Here is an 18,869-nt window from a genome sequence, read left to right on the forward strand (position 1 = left end):
TTTTAGACCTGTAATTACATCAGTTTCTGGTTTTTATTACGTAGATTAGATGCGAAATTGAGCAATTTGAAAGCTGGAACTTTTGTAACTTAAAAAGAATCTAGGTGATATTTCAGAAAATGTTCTGAATTACAACTCACCTGCTAACTATTTATTTTTCTATTATAAATTCCCCTACCTTGAACAATAATATATGGAGCTTGCATTTACTTTGACTTGCATTGAACTCTGGATAAAGGAGTTGAAGAAACTTGAAAAGAAGCTTGAAGAGAAGAAAAAAAAGAGGTCTTAGTCAGTGCAGCTGAACCAGGACTGAAAAACAGGCCCCAGTAACGGAATTTATACGGTAATAAAGGGGGAGGAGCTCCAATGGCAGAGGTGACACGTATATCAAAAGGAATTCGTTTCAAATATGTAAATGATGGGAATTTTATGTGGATGTTCTGTTGTTTAGCAGCTGAAACGATTGCCACGAAAAAGAGCAGAAACCAAACGAAATGTCAGATTTTTCAGTGATAAATATATGACGTATAAGAATGTAAGAAAAAAGGGATTCAAACAGTATAACAGAAAAACTCGCAAATTTACAACTGTAGTCAAGAAAGGGCAACACTGGCGGATAATATTATTGTAAAGTGCAGGAAGATGGTTGCGCAAAAGAGAACATTCAAATGACAGAGTGAGGAGGAAAGAGAGCCCACCTGGCTGTAAAATGGATATCGTCTTTAGTGTGTTGTTGACGTAATAACAACTATTGATCAAAACATGGTGTTGGACAGTATGGTGTTTTTGCTCGGCTGGTAGGGCTTTTTTCGGTATTCGCGAAAATTTGTTTCACATTTTTCAAAAAAAAAAAACGTTAACTTGCTAACTGAAATACTCATAAATTTTTCAAATTTCAAAAGTATTTTTTTCAAAATGGCAGCGGTCAAAACATGTTTGTATGATGTTCAAAAAAAACCGAAAAAAGCGGCAATTTTTGCTTAAAAGCATATGTACAGTATTAAATAAAAATAAACGAATGGAAATAGAAACTACAACCAGTGTGCGTAAATTCAAAAGTTAAAAATGATTAGTTTTTTTCAAAAACACGTTTTAAACGTTTTTAAATTTTCTTTTTTGTTAACCTTTTTATGTTGAAAAATATTTCAAAAAAAAAATACAGTTGTGATTCCTTAATATCGGTGAAACATTGATACGAGCAAAAAATGCAGTTTTAAAAAATGAAAAAATATTGGCGGAAAAACCTGATAGCTGCAAGAAGTTACAAGTTTTGTTGCAAGATCTTGATTGGAGGAATTTTGAATTTTTGAAGATCATTTTCGCTTTGAAAAACTGGGTGGGAGTTTATGAAAAAAAAGCGTTAAGTATCATATTGATGTCATGTGCTTTCTCGATGATAAACTAGCTAAACAAGCGCCTTATTTTCTTAAAGTCAAGTAGAGTGCTAATCAAACAAAAACGGAAACAAAACACCTAACGAGCAGCGTTTCAAATTTACCGATTAACGCCTCTTGACGGTCTGACCTTGAGCAAAATGCAAATGAAGCTTATGACAGTGTCATGTGACAAAAACCAAGGGCGCTGAGGGGGAAAAGAGCCCGGTGTTGCGCACAGCTGATGGTCGGTGACGAAGAAAAGCGTCCCCCCTTCGCCTGGCCCTCCCTCCATGTGTTCGTCACTCCCGCGCAATGCGTCCTCTCAGATTGCCAATAATCGATGGTTGCAAAAAACAAAATTTAGTCATTTTTGAATAGAAATCACAAAAAATCGTACATGTTGGTCTAACTTACATGTTAATATGCTTTTTGTAAAGATTAATATTCAATGATAAATCTGTTTATTTTCGAGGATTAATACATGTATTCTGTTGACCAAAAAACGAACAACTGAATATAACAGTGAGAAAATGTATTATATTTATCTATAGTGTTTTACAATTGTCCAAAAAATGCTGATTTGACCCCGCACACCTTTACAATTTTTTTATTGTTTCGAACAAACTTTAATAGTGTATTTTTCTACTGAAAGAAAACTGAGAAAGCCCATAACAGTTTTCGAAAAACCGAAAACCCAAGTCAGCCCTTTTTTCAAAACTATGAAGAATTTAGAAATATTGAGAATAACTTTTTACAGTTCTCTTATTACAAGAGGTTTCACATCACTCAAACCTGAAACAAAAAATCTATTCACGTTAGCTAAACTCTTTCAGTCAATAAAATTTATAAATTTTCTGAAGTATACTGCATAGAAATTCTTTCACAAAATGAAGAGTGTTACTAACATCCAAAAGGGAAACCATTTTTTTTTGAAAGTCATTAAAACTGGAGCAGCATTAATGGGGAAAGTGCTCAACCTTGCTCATGTGGTACGAATTGATTAAATAGCGGAGTAATTTAGTTTTAATTTGATTTTTCAACTGACAAATTGTGGGAACTCACAGTTTTGTAACTCAACCACAAGATTATTTATTGTTCATTTCTTTATATGAATTTTAGGGATTTAAACATCAAGTAATACTCTAAATTAAATTTTTAAACAGTTCAAGTTTTTGAAATTTAGGCACTGTGGCATATTTTATACGGAGAATGTTGAACACCCAGAACTTATTAAAGTTTTTTTTCAAGGCATTTTATGTCTTGAAACCATAGTGAAAACATTTGTCAGTTTAATTATTTTTATTTTAGAACTGTTTCAATTATTCCTAGCATTGCTTAAACCAACGCCATGATAGTTCAGTGAGCTCAATGAATCATCAAAGAACCAACACCACTGACTTCAAGTACTGACCTCTTGTCATTCTATCGCAAAAAAATTTTGTTTGCCATACTGACCGCTAGATTCGTTCGTACGTTCTTAGGTTTTTTTTATTATTTTTTCGAAAAAATACTTACAGATTGTCAAAAACATTGGCAAAAAAGCATAAGGGGGTTGCAAGCAAGAAAAATAGAAAAAAGTATGATTATAATAATACCAAGTGTTTGTTCATGGCTAAGGCTGTGGGTGAAGTAAGTAAGAGGAGAATGATCGGACTTACGGTGAGGTTTGTTTCTGTGTGCGGGGGACATCGAAACCGTGGAGGACACACAGGAACATGAACTGAGGAAAAAAAGCTGACGAGAACACACCGAAAGTCGGGAATGATTGAGGGAATGAAGTTTTGAAAGCGGAAAACTGTTTTGAAGACTGTGAAGCAGAGTTGGCTCCGCCTACTTAAACATAAAGAAGCTAGAGACAACAGTCAAAGTGGGAGGAACAGAAGAGGGGCTATAATTTCCAGAAAGATGAAACGTGACGAAATGTTCTACAAATTATGACAAAAATGATTTTGTGGGGGGAGTCAATGTACAGCACAACGAGAGATTTCAGAAATAGAAGAAATACAATTAATATGACAGCAACGATTTGAAAATGTAAAGTACAGTAATTATCAAGACCCTAATTAAAAGACGATATTGCTACGTCTCGCTGACGATTTCAATGTGAATGGGAACCACGGGAGGGGATTGACATTTTGTCGGGGATCCACTGTCGGAACACTCTTCTTCTAGATCTGAGAGAGCAGTGCTGGGTCGCGTTAGGTCGCAGGAGCTGCTGAAAAAAATATAACGATTTACTACGTGGCCGTGATATAAACAACTCGGCCACCCTCATAAAATGAATTAAGATAATTTTCTGGAAAAGTTCGGCTGACCTATAAAATCTCTTTGAAGACCATTGCCGGCAAATTTCAGAAAGATCTAACGTGAAAATTCAAAACTAAATTGTTGATCGAGTCTTGCCCTTCTGGGCCACGTAGCGAAAACCGCTCTTCTGCATAATTTTTATTGTCGTAGGCGTAATTTGTTTCGCTTAGTTTTTGTTAAGTAGGAGTTCACAAGGAACGTGCAGAAAATTTCGAGAAAGGTGCAATTAAACAATTTAATGAATGCCTTATTCCACATACTAAGCTCCGCCCAAATATTGGATTTTTTTGTTGGTTTTTTTTTTTCATTTTCGGGTCCTCATGGATTTTTCTCTATATTCTTACAAGTTTCTGACAAACTAAGAACCCATTTTTTCAAGCAACATTTTTCATTTCGACAATTGTTTGAGTGGGTGCATGAACAGTTTTCCCTCCCCCACCTACGCAATACTATACCTTGTGCGACTTTTATCCATTTGATTCCGAGTTCTTCTCATATGATTGGGTGAGGCACATGTTGACGGACATTGCACAACGATAGTTGGAGGACACAGCATTCCAGCCTCACATGTCACCGCCTGTAACTATTAGAAAATAGAATGACAGAAATAGAATCGGCGAAATTCTTTTTCTTACGGAGTTTCTCAAAGTTTATTAAGCAACTAGAAATTTTATACGAACCTCTGTGTTGAATTTTGAATGATTATTGGAAAATACTGGGGAGTTTGATGACGATTGAAAATGGTTCAGCGGAGTTGAAGGGTAGCTGTATGGAGATGGAGATGGCAATGGAGTGGAATCAGAAGAACGATTATCTTCAAGTTTGTGTTCGTGACTGTCATGACAATAATAGTCCTTGAGCTGCAAATATTAATAATATTCAAACCAATTTCAATTTTGAAAATCCCTACATTTGGTTTCGATGAGTAGAACTCGGCAGGGCTCATTGCAGGAGTACGAACTGGATATGTGCTGTGGAAGAGATCATAGTCGATTTGATAAGAACCATTTGATCGTTGATAAGTAACAAGTTTACGAAACCGGTGACCCCATAGAACTTCTGATGGGAGATAGGAAGTTTTCGCTTGAGCTGTCATTCCGGTTGATTCGACAATTCCTTCTAGGAGCACAATTATTTCAAATTGTGCAGACATCAGTGTTTGCTGATTGTAGTTGTACAGAGGGCTGCGAGAATCAATGACGTGGCACAGAGTAGTCGGCCAGACCTGAAAAATTCCACATTGTAATACTAAATTTCAAATTATGAATGAATATGTGATAACTCATAACAAAATTTAAAGATTGTGATCAAATCTGATTCAAGGAATTTGACTTTTGCTCGAAAAAGAAAAATCAATTGTGAGAACTTTGTTATGTTAGTTCTGTATCCCAATAATAACACTTTTAAAAGTAAAATAAACTTTTAACCCCTGACGTGACACGAATAGGTTTCCTAAAAGCTTCAGCCCATTGAGAACTTCTTCTTTTTTCATGTTCTTTTTTCTCTTTTTCTAAATCTTCACTAGAAAAGCTTCTCTATTCCAAGCAGTTCGCCCGCTTAGACTCACTTCGAACTTCAGATTAACTCAATTCCATTCTCTTTTTCTTTTCTTTCAATTTTCCAGTGTTTTTTGCTCATGACTCGATGTCTGAGCACTTAGACGTCCCCCGATTTTTGTCACTTACCAAGAAAAGGCGGTCGTCGTCAGCAATTGAAGGCCCCACCTTCATTTCAAATTGATGAAGGGGCTCAATCTGAATGACAAGTATTTTGATTTTAAAAATTTGAATAATGTGAAAAGTCAATAAAATATATTTTATAACTCTGAAACTTTTTACTGACCTCTCCCTCGTTGGTTTCTCGGTCCGTTATGAACTGAAGCCGTACATGGGCTTCCACTAAATGAGTATTCCGCATATCGCCAACTCGGCAGAGAAAGCAAAGCTGACCGTCACGCAAACAAATAACTGCTTTGTCACTGAAATGCGAAAAATTACAAAACAAATTAAATTGTTAGAAAAAAAGGAATGCACCTAAATATAATAGTTTCTGCCCTCTTTTTCGGGCGTGCCATCTTTGCAAACACTATTCCAACCATAAACGATTGCAAGAGAAGAGCACAAATGGCTTGAAGACATACAATAGCTCCTGCCAGGTAACATTCTGTTGTAATATATCTGAAAATTGACGAATTTAAGAAACTTAAATTCAGAAGTATGAAAGAGTAGCGGATATGGTCTTTTTTTAAAAGACTTTGCACAATTCAAAATGTTTCGAAACGCCTAGGTTAATCGCGGACCACAATTAATGCCAGCAGCGTATTCAAGATTCAGTTTTCCCAAAAATTTCAGAAACAAACTAATTTACCGATGACCGTAACCAATTGTATGATGCGTTTCAACGGCGAACAAAAACGACGAGTAAACGGAATCCAAATTCATAACACATGCTGTGTGATTGACTGGTGTTGGCAGTGATAAATCCCCATGAACCAATGCAATCAGATAATACGTGGTCCCAAAAATGCTCCAACTGGAAAATGATTTTAAATAGTAATTTTTATCTTGAAAAGCTACTAATTACCTCAATACAAACGCCGAGGCAAATAACATAAGCATCCATCGCCATTTGACATCAATCATGGTGGTAAATATATCTCTACAATGTAACACTTTATTCATTAAATTTAAAAATTTTAATTTGATTTTGAGTTTGGTTTTTTATCGTTCTTTGTAATGTTGGTCTAGTGAAGGCTCCTCGGAATGTGCACTTTGAGATTTTCAAGGTTTCTTTTCCTATTTTTGCAAACACATTCTTCTTTTGTTTTCACTTTCGATCTTACAAGGTCTAAGAATTATTGATGGAAAATATTTGTTTTCCCGTTTTCTTATAGTCGTACCAAGCACCACCTTCAAAAACAAATTGTTTTCAAGAAGTTTCATATTTTTCCGACAAAAATATTTGAGAGATATGTCAAGAAGAAAAGTAAAAGTTACCGAAGGTATTGTCGGTCCTTTTTGGGGACATTGGTGTTGTAAACATTGCATATGCCATTTTTTCCAACAAGTCGACTTTTTTTGAGCTTTTTTGTCGACTTGCGGTAAAGGGGTGAAGAGTTTCGTCGAGCGGTGAACGCCAGCGTGCGGATGCTTTCTGGAAAAAAACATTAGCTGTCAATTTCCATGAAGATACTGGTCAAAATTTTCAAAGCCCAGGAAGATGAGAATATGAAATGCAGCAGCTCATTTGCTTTCAATACACACTCGCTGCAAAACCCTCAAAACCACGAAATCAAAAGAAGCATTTCTCATAGACCAACCATCCCTCTTCCTGCAAAAACATTCCAGAAAAATGGGGAATTTCTTCCCCAAAGAGCGTATGGGTCCGCCGCGGTACACAATTTATAAATGTATGGATGATATGTCTACTATAACACGGATCATGTATGATTCATAAATGGTATGGTCAGTATTATGACGTCACAACGTGTTCTTGCAAAACCTATGACAACAACAACAACAACATGAGCAGATGCATCAGGATTCAAAAATCAGCAGGAAATTGTCTAGAAGCACCACATGGTTTGTTAGTATAGCTGAGGTTATTTTGTTAATCTGATTTTTTAATTGGTGTACCTTCAAAAAACTGTGGAAACCAAGATGCAAAAGAAAAAATACTTGAATATTTATGACGCGTGAAATTTATAGTTTAATTCTTAAATTCACGATAACAATACCCCCAAAATTTATTTGTTGTCTCATTAGCTTTGCGAATTATCAACTTTTTCGTAAAATAACTTAAAATATAATGGTGTTTGCCCTGTTGTTTTTCTTGTTCTTTAACTTGTTAAAATAGTTCGAGTTCCGAGTATTAAATAAGTTTAGCCACTTCAAAAAACAAAACATATTTTTTCAATTTTATACTGTGGGATTAAATTAAAACAAGCATTTTACTACCTACAGTTGTGACCGAAAGTATGTGCGGTTGGGCATTTCTAACCGTTTTACCAAAAAAATTTTGACTAGTACTAAAACTAAAATTTCTCAGTTTTGACGGAAATTAAAATTAAATACTTTTGAGAGGGTTAAGAAAAATCTACGTTGAAGAGAACGGTTCTGTTCACAATGATTCAAAAATTTTCTGCGGTTTAACTACAAAAAATAAATTAGTGTACAGCAATAAAATCAGGATCCAAAAATATATATGAGTTTTGTAGTTTTCGTATTTACTAGCATACTCTGAGTACTCTTTGAAATTGGAATGCGCGTGAGTTCATTTAGAGTAATTTTGCTATTTTTTGAACTTTATTTTGAAACAGTTAAAAAGTGTTTGAATACTAAGCCGTTTCTAATTCGAATAAGGAGATTTCCAAAAATTTCAATTAATCTAGGAACTTCACAATTATGTTTCACTTGTGATAGTCACATTTGCTGATGAAAAGATTTTATCTGCAAACTTAATATTTTTCAGACCCTGCCATTTTTCCAAAAGTGGTATGCAAGAGGATTACTTATTCGTAAACGACTGTACAGCAATAAGATCAGGATTTTATACACGAATACGGAATGTATATGTGCATATATATAATATCCGCTGGATTGACATCAAAAATAAGAAAAGGAAATTGAGGCACATTACGGCCCAAAGCACTGCCAGTCATCGTAAAAAAATGAGGGAGGACCGTTATATCAGTAGCACACCGAGAAATGAAAGCGCAGAAATCGAGTGTGCACATGACGGCATTTTGGTTTGAATTACAAGCGAATTAGCGGAATCCTGAAATCGAAAGAGCCCATTTACGAAAAATGGAAATGTGATGGTGTTGGTGTCGAGAAGCATTGTGCCGGCAAACAACGCTCAATTTCGGGTGTAACCACCAAACCGATAGTGTCGTCATCAAAAAGAGGAGAAGGTCCGTGGTCCTTCTCACCAAATGAAATGAAAATGGGGAGAAAAAAGAAAATAAGCCCCGGCTAGAGTAGCGAAATGAGGAGGTGCTAAGACATTCTAGACATTCTTCATTTGCTCTCAGCCAACTATTGCTTTTAAGAAGAGTTTGGTATAAAATATCCTACATCTTTAAAAGAACTATTTGTGGTACTCACTTTTAACTATAGAATTCAAAGTACTGACTCAGTTTCTCAAAAACTTCTTTAAACTTATTAAGAATGCATAGACAGAACTTACCTCTGATGATTTCCATTTTTAGGTCACACGAAGCTTGCTGACCAATTGAGTAACATCAAAAATCATTTAGTTACAAACTAAAAAAATACCGATTCATTTTTGAAAAATTAGGGATTTGAAAAAAAAGGACTCTGTCAATAGCAAAAGCAAAAGCAAAACTATTCTGAAGAAAACTTGAATGACTAGTGAGAGCACCATAAAACTACAGCGGCATCCAATGAGTGAAGAATTGGATAAAGTGTGCCAGAAATAGGCAATGAACAGCTTATTGAGTTGAAAGTGGCTTTTGCTATGCGCTATTTTGGTAGAAGGATTTTAAGTCCAGAATCTAGAAATTGAGACCTACATACAATTTTTTATGTTGAAGCAATGCAAACTGACGGGAACTACTTTTTTGAAAAGTTCTGAAAACGGTCTTGCTGTCCGTCTGCCAACGTTACTTTAAAAGTTGACTTGTTAGATCAGCAAAACGGGAAGGAACTAAGGTTAGTATTTAGCTTTTTTGAAACTCATAGTTGGTTTGTCTGTATAATGCAAAGAGTGGTTTTGAATACAGATAACCATTTTATGTCAAAGATACCAATTGATTATTCTAGCAACCATATTTGCCTCACTCACTCCAGTGGATACATTTTCATTACTAGTTTTTTGGTTGTCGTTGGATAAAATTTGTGTATATGTATTGAGAAATGCTTTTCTAAAGATTTTATAATTAAATGAAAAATAAATCCAGACAATGCACTGTTAATTGAATTTATGTCTTTTCAAGCTTTCTAAACAAAATTTTAAAAAATTAGAAAATAACAATTACCTGCAAGACTGGTTCTTCTTGGAGGAGGACTGGGTCTTCCATTTGCAATCAAAGGCGCACTTCCTAAACTCATTTTTCTGTGATTTGACATTCGAATTCGATTCATTTCTGCGCAATCCGGGACTGAAAGCGTCATTGATCTGAAAAATGTATGTTATAAACCATGTTTTCTGTATAATTATTTTATTATTCAATGGGAAACGGAAGAGCGTATTGCTGAAAGAGTAAATGCTGAAATATTTGAGAGCATGGCTGAGCTCATAGAAAATGATAGTCATGAAATATTCACAGCTCAAAATGTCTAGTACTTTTAAGCGTTCTGTTAAAAAATATCTTTTTCAGCATGCTACACATTTTTGAGCCATGACCGCTCTTTAGTGCGACTTTTGGAGTCTAAACGGAAGAAAAAGGAAATTAGTCAAAGTGCGGGTAAATGGGGCGCTTAGTTACAGAAAAAGAAAACGAGAAACATTTTTTTCTTTTTAGTGACTAATTAATTCCACTCATTTCAGTCAGCAAGGTCGAAAAGTGAGTGAAATTATAAAGAAAACTTGGCATTTTCTTTCAATTGAGCCGATCTCTACTTTATTTTCTATATATAAAAATAGTGGCAATAAATCATTCATTTATAATGTGATGACGATGTTATAGAACGCCGTGAACATTTTTGTTTTGCGGGTAGCGTTATGATTTCTGAACTTTGTTTTTACGAAAAGCTGGTTGAAATTGTGTGTGACTTTCAATGTTGTTATTGTTGCTATTTTGTGTTTTTCATTTATCTTTCTGGAAAAGCTTAAAGTTAAAATTAGCGTGTGACATTCTCAAAATAGTACTAATCTTGCAACGTATAAAAAAGCACGAAAAAATCGCCGTAGGCAAGATTTAATCTCCGAACGCACGTTAATAAGCTGACTGAAATTCTACTTCAAATTAAATTTGAATAAAAATTGAGTACTGAGAAAATTTGTTTGAAACAGTTTTGCGGTTATAAGCAATATAAACACAAATAAAAATTGAAGTTGAACACGAGATTGTGAAATATTTTTAACTTAATTAAAGTTGGAGTATTGTCAGTAGAGAGAATATTTAACCCACTGGAATAAACAAATGCATATCACGATGTATTTTTTCAAAAATTTAAAATCATCTTGTGTATTGTCAAAACGTGGTGAAATCTCAGCACGTATCATAATTTTGAAAATCAGTCGGCAAAAAGATGTGTTTTTTTACAATCATTATATGTATTTTAATTTCTCTTCCGCTCAACATTTCTCAAACTGTCCACATTTATTGGAAATTTTCTCAATTTATCAAAACTTTGAAAAAATTTTGAAAAATCAAACAATGTTAGTGTGAGTTTTGATTTTTATATATTTGGCATTCATAGACTATAACAATTGTATGTACCTTGAAATTTTAAACCAATAAAACTATGATGTCATATTTTTCCTACGGTTACCAAGCCGGCGAAATGACCAAACCTTAAAGCGAATCCTGACAATTTTGAATGACACTAGATAGAGATAAAATTGTTCAAAACTCATTTAATCTCAAATGTCTTGTTTACACTTTAATGATTGAACCATACCACTCATAAACTTGAGAGATCTTGTTTTTACTTATATCTAGAAATTATCAATTTTTGAGGTTCAACCAAATCCATCATATTTTTTTTCACGAGTTTTCACGAGACTCACGAAACAAAATGATCTGTCTGTGACCAGTGTGGTCATTGGGAGTAAACTCACTTGGGAAGCATTTTGCACAACAATAGGCGTCTATTTTTAGACCACTGAGCATAGGATGCTGGTCGATCGTGATACGAATAATGTCTTCTCATCTTTCTATGTAGTTTTTACTCGCCCTGAACGTCTTCACGAAATTGGAAAAAAACGAAGACGCGAAATATGTGCGCTGGGTAGTAATAAGTAGAAAATTGAAAATGACCACTATCCTGGCTTAGCTGGTAGCGGCCGTTGGTAATAGGCGAAGAAGAAGACAGGGCCAAGATCACCGGGCGAAAAGCCCAGAGCAAGGTTTTTCTAGAGTATTAGAATAACAGTGTGGATCCGGATAAATATGAAGTCAATGAATAGGCTGATGAATGGGAACGAGATGGACCCCCGACCAGCGATGAGATGCACTGAGGCCATGTACACACACACGCACATGCAGATCTAGCCCGCCTTGCCTTCTTTCTGACTCTGCCCCTTTTCCCCATTTTCCCCTTTTTTAAGCTGCGTTCTTCTTCTTCTTTTTCTCCCTTCTTACTTCAGTCCTATTCACATGCCATGTTTATGTATGATCGGGAATTGGATAAACCACCCTCAATTGGTGGGACAACAAAAGCTGGAAAGAAAAACGTGACAACCACGGAAACAAAATTGTTTTTTGTTCGAAAAACTCTTACAAATCTGTAAGGTAAAGCGGTTCGCAAATTGTTTTGCATGTTAAATTTTAAATCTGATTAGATTCTGGGTATGATCTTGGATTTCTGAAAAAGAAGTTTTTTCGTTTTTGTAAATCTTTAAAAGGAGAAGTTAACGACTCTTACATGGTTAATTGAGTTTTTTTAAGATGAACATAAACTTTCGCAAAAACTATTTTAAAAATGAACTAGAAAGAGTGTACCCAGAAAAAAAATTGGTTTGCAGATCCGTAAATGGATGGATATGATATGCAAGAAGCACCCGAGTGGACCAGAATGATCAAAAAGTCATGAGGAAATCTTCCTTTTTATGGGATCCCAACACTTGCATTCATTTCCTGATGGATGTACCCCAGACTAATGTTTCATTATTTTGAGCCACCTGATACGGGATCTTACAAATGATCTTGTTTTTGTGATCATTGATTCGACAGGTGTTTCTTTTCTTTCAAAATCACTCGGAACTTCTGATGACGCAAATTATCTCTGGAGCGTCCCCTAGATGCTCAGATTGGTGCAGAAATCACAACAAGCTCTATTTTTAGGGTAACCTGAACACATTTGCATAAATAACACCTCACAGAACTTGTCTGTTTTTTGTTGCTTTTCACGACATTGTAACAATGTTATCATGACTCAGTGAGAGTTCTGAGAGCAGAAAAATCAAAACACATTTCGAAACGTCTGCGATGTGTTTTTTTTTGTTGGATTGAGCAAATAATGAAGTCAACAATAAATTGCATTATTTCCAACCTTAATTACGCAAATATGTCCTTTGAGTGCGTACTCTATCTCTCCAGGATAGCTTTTGTGACGTAAGACCCATAGAATTTGGGAATCAGAATACGTTTAAGCTAAATAAATGATTTTTTCCTAAACCTTTAAAAAATAGAAGCCTTTTCTTGATTTCTTGTTACTATTAGAAATTCAATTTCAAACAGATTATAAAGTATTATGCGAATCTTTTTGATATCTTTTTTCTGAAAAATCTATTTTATTGTTCCGGAAAATGAGACACCCCAAATTCGCAAAGACGTCAGCAGTACGATAATCTTGAAATTTGATTGGTGTTCTAAAAGGGAGAAATAGAGTGTGCAAGCTCTCTTGAGCTGAGCAACGCCCTCAAGGTTGATGACGAAATCAAAGAAGGGTGAGAACAATAGGAAATGAAGAATGTGTTCGCATGGAAAATGGCTTTAACCGAAATAGATTGAAAAAAAACTAGTTAAAATAGATAATGTGGGATTTTTGACTGCACTCATCTTAAGTACGCTAAAGTAAGAAAACAATTGATTTTTTTTTTCGTTTCAACTAATACATTAACATTTAGAAAGCACTTCCTTTTTTTGTTTTTCTAAATATTTCGATGCTCTTTTTCAATAAGAAGGTTACCGAATGAAACAATAATTAATTTGTTGGGGAGGTGAATTGGTTTCGGCAACGAAAACCTGAATTTTATGTAACTTGCTTATTAAATTTAAAAATCTTTTTGTTGATATTTTTCTCTGCGTACTGCAAAAATTCTAGTTAAAATTCAAAGGGTGATTTTTTAATGGCAAAATCTGACAACTCGACTAATATGAGTGCGACTCTAATTAAAGGTGGAGTACGGCTAGAAGGAAAATAATAATTAATAACCATTCTAATGGTGCTAAAATGACCGAACATGAGAATAAAACGTTTCAAATTTTTCAAAGAGGTTTTATTTCAAGCCAAACAGTATTAGAAACAGGAATTGAAATTTTGTACGACTTTCAAAAAATATATGAAAACTGAGTTTACACTTTGTTTTGACTCGAAATAAAACTTTTTTTCCGAAAATTTTGAATAAGTTTTCTTTTGACATCTGGTAATTTTAGCATTATACACTGGCCAGACTTCACATTTTAGCAGGGCAATATTGAAGCTGGAGTGGTGACAGAGATTATTAAACAACTAATACTGTAAAACTTCACTAACTTAAAAAATTTTGGAAGCTTTTCAAGTAAAACGTTGGTGAACAATATCGCATGTACCAACCCATGAATTTATAAACGCAGATCATAATTTACCGTAACAGAATTATAGTAGTGATTTTTAACATTAACTTCGCTGGCGCAATACCTAATACTAAAAAATAAAGATTTATGCATTTCACAGGTAAGAAGCACGTCATAAAACTCTATTTTCATTAGAATCAAATAAAATCGTGGGAGAAAAATGCTCAAAAACAACAAAATTCTGATTATGTCAATGCAGAATTTTTGAAATTTGCTCAAAATAACTCAGCTTCCCGGCCTGCAAGCTTGGTCAAAAAGCAAGGAGGGGACGAGCTGCATAAAACGACGACGGCGAAGAAATAAAATTTTGCTAATAAACTCTGGTTTTTGTGTCAGTTATAAGCTTTGAAATGTTTTCTATGCTGACGACAAAACACACACGATGCTGTCCTAGACCTTTCTATTAAACTTTGAAGCGTCACAGATCTTTAAGATTATCCACTACGGTAGGCAAGAGATATCATGAGGTTGCAAGTAGAGTCAAATTAAATTTCTTCTTCCCTTGCCTATTTTTTATTTTGCAGTTCTTTTTTTTGCGGCATTTGCCTTAGAACAGATAACATCCTTCAGTTGTTTCTTATTTAGAGAAGTGACGAAAACAAATGTGGCATGCCGTGCCCTCCGGGAAAGAAAAGCTAAAAATTGAAGAACTCGGCTTGAACTCACCTCTTCCTCAAAGGAGACATTTGTTTCCGGTGGCCCCAGAGTGTACGTAACAGAACTTTTGAATGTCTGCCGCCGATCAACGATGATACAATTAGCGTTGTCGAGGGGCACTATGGGGTGGAAAAGGAGGGAAGAAAAGGTAGCAGACAATTGCAAGAGGGTATCAGGCAAGTGTCCGAAGAGCTGTTTTGTGGTGGACACGCCTCGAGAGTACCTCTTTTTCACTTCTTACCACTGGCTGACACTATGTGTTGTCCCGTGAAATAGTTAAATGCACCGTTAAAGAAAACACATGATTCATGCAGGCTTAAATTGAGTAGGCGGAGGGAAGCTATTGCAACCAAGTTCCTGATAAATTATTCAAACGATTCAATTGGTTTTCTGTTTAGAGTCTTTTGGAATAAAAAACAAGAATAACATGTTTTTTTTATGTTTTTGTTGGATTTGATTTCACAAGTTCAAAAGGAGGATTAAAATGTTTGTAGAAAAATTAATAGGAACCCACGAAAATTTAGACAAATAGTGCGTAAAACTTCTATAGCGCCCCAAATTTTTTTGGAATATTTTATTTTTCCCAAAAAAAAAAGTGTTAAATAAATCGATTCCAAAATTTAGAGGTTTCATTAAAGGTGGACTCTGTGGGGAAATTGCTTTAGAACATACCTATGGGGCCACAATGATCGAACATCATAATAAAAAATTCAAAACATTTTCTAGATAAATTGAAAAAAAACCCAGTTTTCCCCTCATTCCTATTTGAATTTCCGGCAATTGTTTCGTTCGATGGAGCGCGCTTGCATTTTTTTTTACCTAAAAAATTTTTAAAAAAATTTACCTAAAAAAATATTAGAAACTACGGAAGTTAGGTCAAACGTTACATATTTCAGCTAATACTGTTCAGATTTTTTTTTTTGAAAAAAAATGTTCATAACAGTTTTTAAGCTACGGAAAACTCATTGTAAGGAAATAATTGTGAAAAATAGGATTCAATCAACGATAAAAAGGAATTTACTACGATTTTTGTGGTCATAGTATTTTTTAGAATGTCAAAGCGGAAGTGAGGATTAACAAAAGCCAAAAACGAGGTTTCAGCCATTTTCTTGACTGTCTGGAAGAGAGCCGAATAAATATGTTATTTTCTAGCAAAATTAGGCCAATTAACAAAAAGGAGCGGATAAATAAGTGCACGTGCTTCACGAATGAATATTATAGTTGAATATTCAAACTTTGCTATTTTCTTCTGTTTGCCTACTATACATTTTTGTTAAAATTCCCTTTGCATTATTTTGCTTAAGCAAAAAGAAAAACTTTGTAAAAAAACAACTTTCTTAAACGTCTCCTTAATGAAAAGAACAAATAATGAGGTGTATCAAATTTCTGGATGAACAAAAAGATTCTCAACTATTCATGATTTGGACAAGAACCATGTAGAAGAAAAACGAAAAAACATGGTACACTCTAACAGAGCAACTTGTTGTGCCAAGTTGATTTAGAAGAAAAAACTATTTGGAATTAAGAACATCGCGTTCTTCTTTTCTGAACGACCACATTCGAAACCAAAGTTTATGTTGATTTGAGCCAAGTACCGAGAAGCTCAAAAAATTAGGAAAAATAGAAACGGGAGCGTTTTCGTCTCTATCTCTTCCCAGCTTCTTGGCTCTGTTTTCGTACTCTAAACGAACAAACTGCACAGGAAAGAAAAACGAAAAACAGAAAAGAAGAGCATCGAGAAAGGATCTTCCGAAATTTTGAATAGCAAGTTGGAAATGAGCTGAAGAATAGGCGTATAACGAAATAGAAATAAAAAGGCGGCTGGAAGGAGTTCGACAATTGCTCCAGTCAAAAAAAGGAAAAGTAGTTTTGGGAATGGATTTCCCTTCACCAGTTGGTATGATGACGAGAAAAGGAAAAGAAAAACGGGAAGGAGATTATGAAATTCGATAGTAAAGAACGGCTCAGCTTTTGTCTAAGACAGAAAATGAGAAAATCGAGCAAGAAAACGAAACTGTGGGAATGTATTGTTTTAGTTTGCGCACTTAGTACTATCCTGATTCTAATCCCTTCTTACGAAACATAATATAGTTTCAATATGCGTCATCATATGTATAAAATAATGGTTCGTTCTAAAATATCTTTATTTGAAAATTTTTTGAAAATTGATTACCGATTGTTTGGAAAAGTAGCCAAATTGAAGATTTTAAAAGATCGCACTATTTTTCTTGAAAATTTGAGCAGTTTTATTACAAAATGTGCTCATTTGTGCTCATTTTGAGTGGTACTGCAAAACATTTGTATCGCTCAGTTTTTCTTTAATTGAAAGAAAAAATGAAATTTTTCAAATAAAAAAATTTTATGAATTTTTGAATTTTCATTTTCTAAAACTTGGGAGAGACTTATGTCCACGTCTGACAAGTTAAATTGCAAACCAAACCACGTTAATTTTGAATAAACACGTAAATGCAATTTTAAAATATGCATACTTGTAATACAGAAGTGCCAAACATTGTAGCCTAATTTAAAAATTAAATTAATTTTTTAGAAACGTAATTATTTATTCATTTTGATTTTTTTAACTTAAAAAAACCCTATGTTACGTTTTTCAAATTTCCACAATTGTTTTAAAGGTGGACTCCACTCTGTGAGGAAATTGCTTTAAAACACGCCTATGGTGCCACAATGATCGAATATCATGATAAAAAAAATTCAAAAAAATGTTCTAGATTTGATATGATTTTTTTGAAAATTGAAAAAATCTCAGTCAATTGATTCGTTCGATGTAGCGCGCTTGCATTATTTTTTATTTTTTATTTTCATTTTTCGTCTGATTTTCTTCATTTTTTGTGTTGTTTCATCGGAACATAAAAAAAAATAAACAAGACAAATGCAAAGGGTTCATTTGAAAGTAACAAAAAATGCGTAAAACAGTAAAATTGTAAGTTTCGAAGACGACAGCCTGAAATAAATTTTTTTTTAATAGTGAAAAATTGAAATAAATAAACTTAATTAATTACGGTAATGCAAGCGCGCTCCATCGAACGAACCAATTGGCGGAAATTCAAATAGGAATTAGAGGAAAACTGAGAATTTTTCAATTTTCAAAAAAATCATATAAAATCTAGAACATTTTTTTGAATTTTTGTTGTCATGCTATTTGATCATTGTGACACCACAGGCGTGTTTTAAAACAATTTCCTCACAGAGTCCACCTTTAAGTATTTACAACATTTGATGAAAATTTGGCAGAAAAGTATAAGAAATCTCAAAACTATGACATGTCATTATTTTATTCCAATTTTTAACTGATTTTGAGCTTGGAGCATCGTTGCAGGAAAAAAGTATTGTTCAGTATAATATAAAATCTTGAACATACTATATTCAGGATAAATTGCAGTGCCTGACTAGACTAGAACACAAACCCAAAGTTTATGATAATTGACGGCCATTCAAATTTTCCTAACAAATTTCAAATCATTCGCTATAATTATGAACCAAATTAAATATATTCCTATTTTATTCAAAAGGTTATACACATTTGTTTCAAAAACAAATCAAATTATAATTACACTTCCAAATTTAAAACACTTTCGGGGGGAAAATCTAAGTTTTCAAAAAAGAAAACCTCGGAAATTTTAAATGTAAACTGAAACATTCAGATGAACTTTTAAAGTCTCATTAAAAAGAAATAAGAAATGGAAAGCTTCATGGAGTTTTTTCATGACAAATATAATTTCAAATAGAAAATTTTGTTTGATATGATCCTAGGTGTTTTTTATGTTGACATTCATTTTATGGATTTAAAATGATTATTGTCCATTTTCACTTTTAATGATCATCAACTCCAAATGTTGTACACGGAACTATAAAAGACAAAACGGACTCCAAAAGATCTCCCTGAACAAAAATTTCATAAATAGGGATGTTTTATGGAGGCATTCAGAATAAAACATGTCGCAGTAGAGAATGTGCAAAACGCATTCGAAGTGAAAAGGGAAAAACATTTACGTTCAATTTGGACGAAAATTTCAGAGATGGAATAAAATTCATGAAAGGGT

The 18,869-nt window shown here is 34.0% G+C and overlaps 1 protein-coding gene and 3 non-coding genes across 4 annotated transcripts; 2 read left to right on the top strand and 2 right to left on the bottom strand.

The window, feature by feature from the left end:
* Positions 1-2,849: 2,849 nt before the first annotated feature.
* On the bottom strand, positions 2,850-14,994 carry irk-1 (Inward rectifier potassium channel irk-1). Its single transcript, NM_076737.5, has 12 exons — positions 14,818-14,994; positions 9,685-9,824; positions 6,683-6,839; positions 6,270-6,344; positions 6,054-6,218; positions 5,720-5,863; positions 5,529-5,664; positions 5,372-5,440; positions 4,597-4,911; positions 4,367-4,546; positions 4,142-4,263; positions 2,850-3,594 (listed from the first exon to the last, which is right to left on the bottom strand). Exons 2-12 carry the CDS (start codon positions 9,818-9,820, stop codon positions 3,459-3,461), a joined length of 1,635 nt encoding a protein of 544 aa, NP_509138.2. The 5' UTR covers positions 9,821-9,824; positions 14,818-14,994; the 3' UTR covers positions 2,850-3,458.
* On the top strand, positions 11,409-11,558 carry H22K11.5. The gene has a single exon (NR_071357.1). It is a non-coding gene; the product is annotated as an Unclassified non-coding RNA H22K11.5 (non-coding RNA).
* Positions 14,810-15,033, top strand: H22K11.7. Its single transcript, NR_071358.1, has one exon. It is a non-coding gene; the product is annotated as an Unclassified non-coding RNA H22K11.7 (non-coding RNA).
* On the bottom strand, positions 14,891-15,033 carry H22K11.12. The gene has a single exon (NR_071359.1). It is a non-coding gene; the product is annotated as an Unclassified non-coding RNA H22K11.12 (non-coding RNA).
* Positions 15,034-18,869: the final 3,836 nt, after the last annotated feature.

The sequence above is a fragment of the Caenorhabditis elegans genome, chromosome X, assembly GCF_000002985.6.
Source record: "Caenorhabditis elegans chromosome X".
Classification (NCBI taxonomy): Eukaryota; Metazoa; Nematoda; class Chromadorea; order Rhabditida; family Rhabditidae; genus Caenorhabditis; species Caenorhabditis elegans.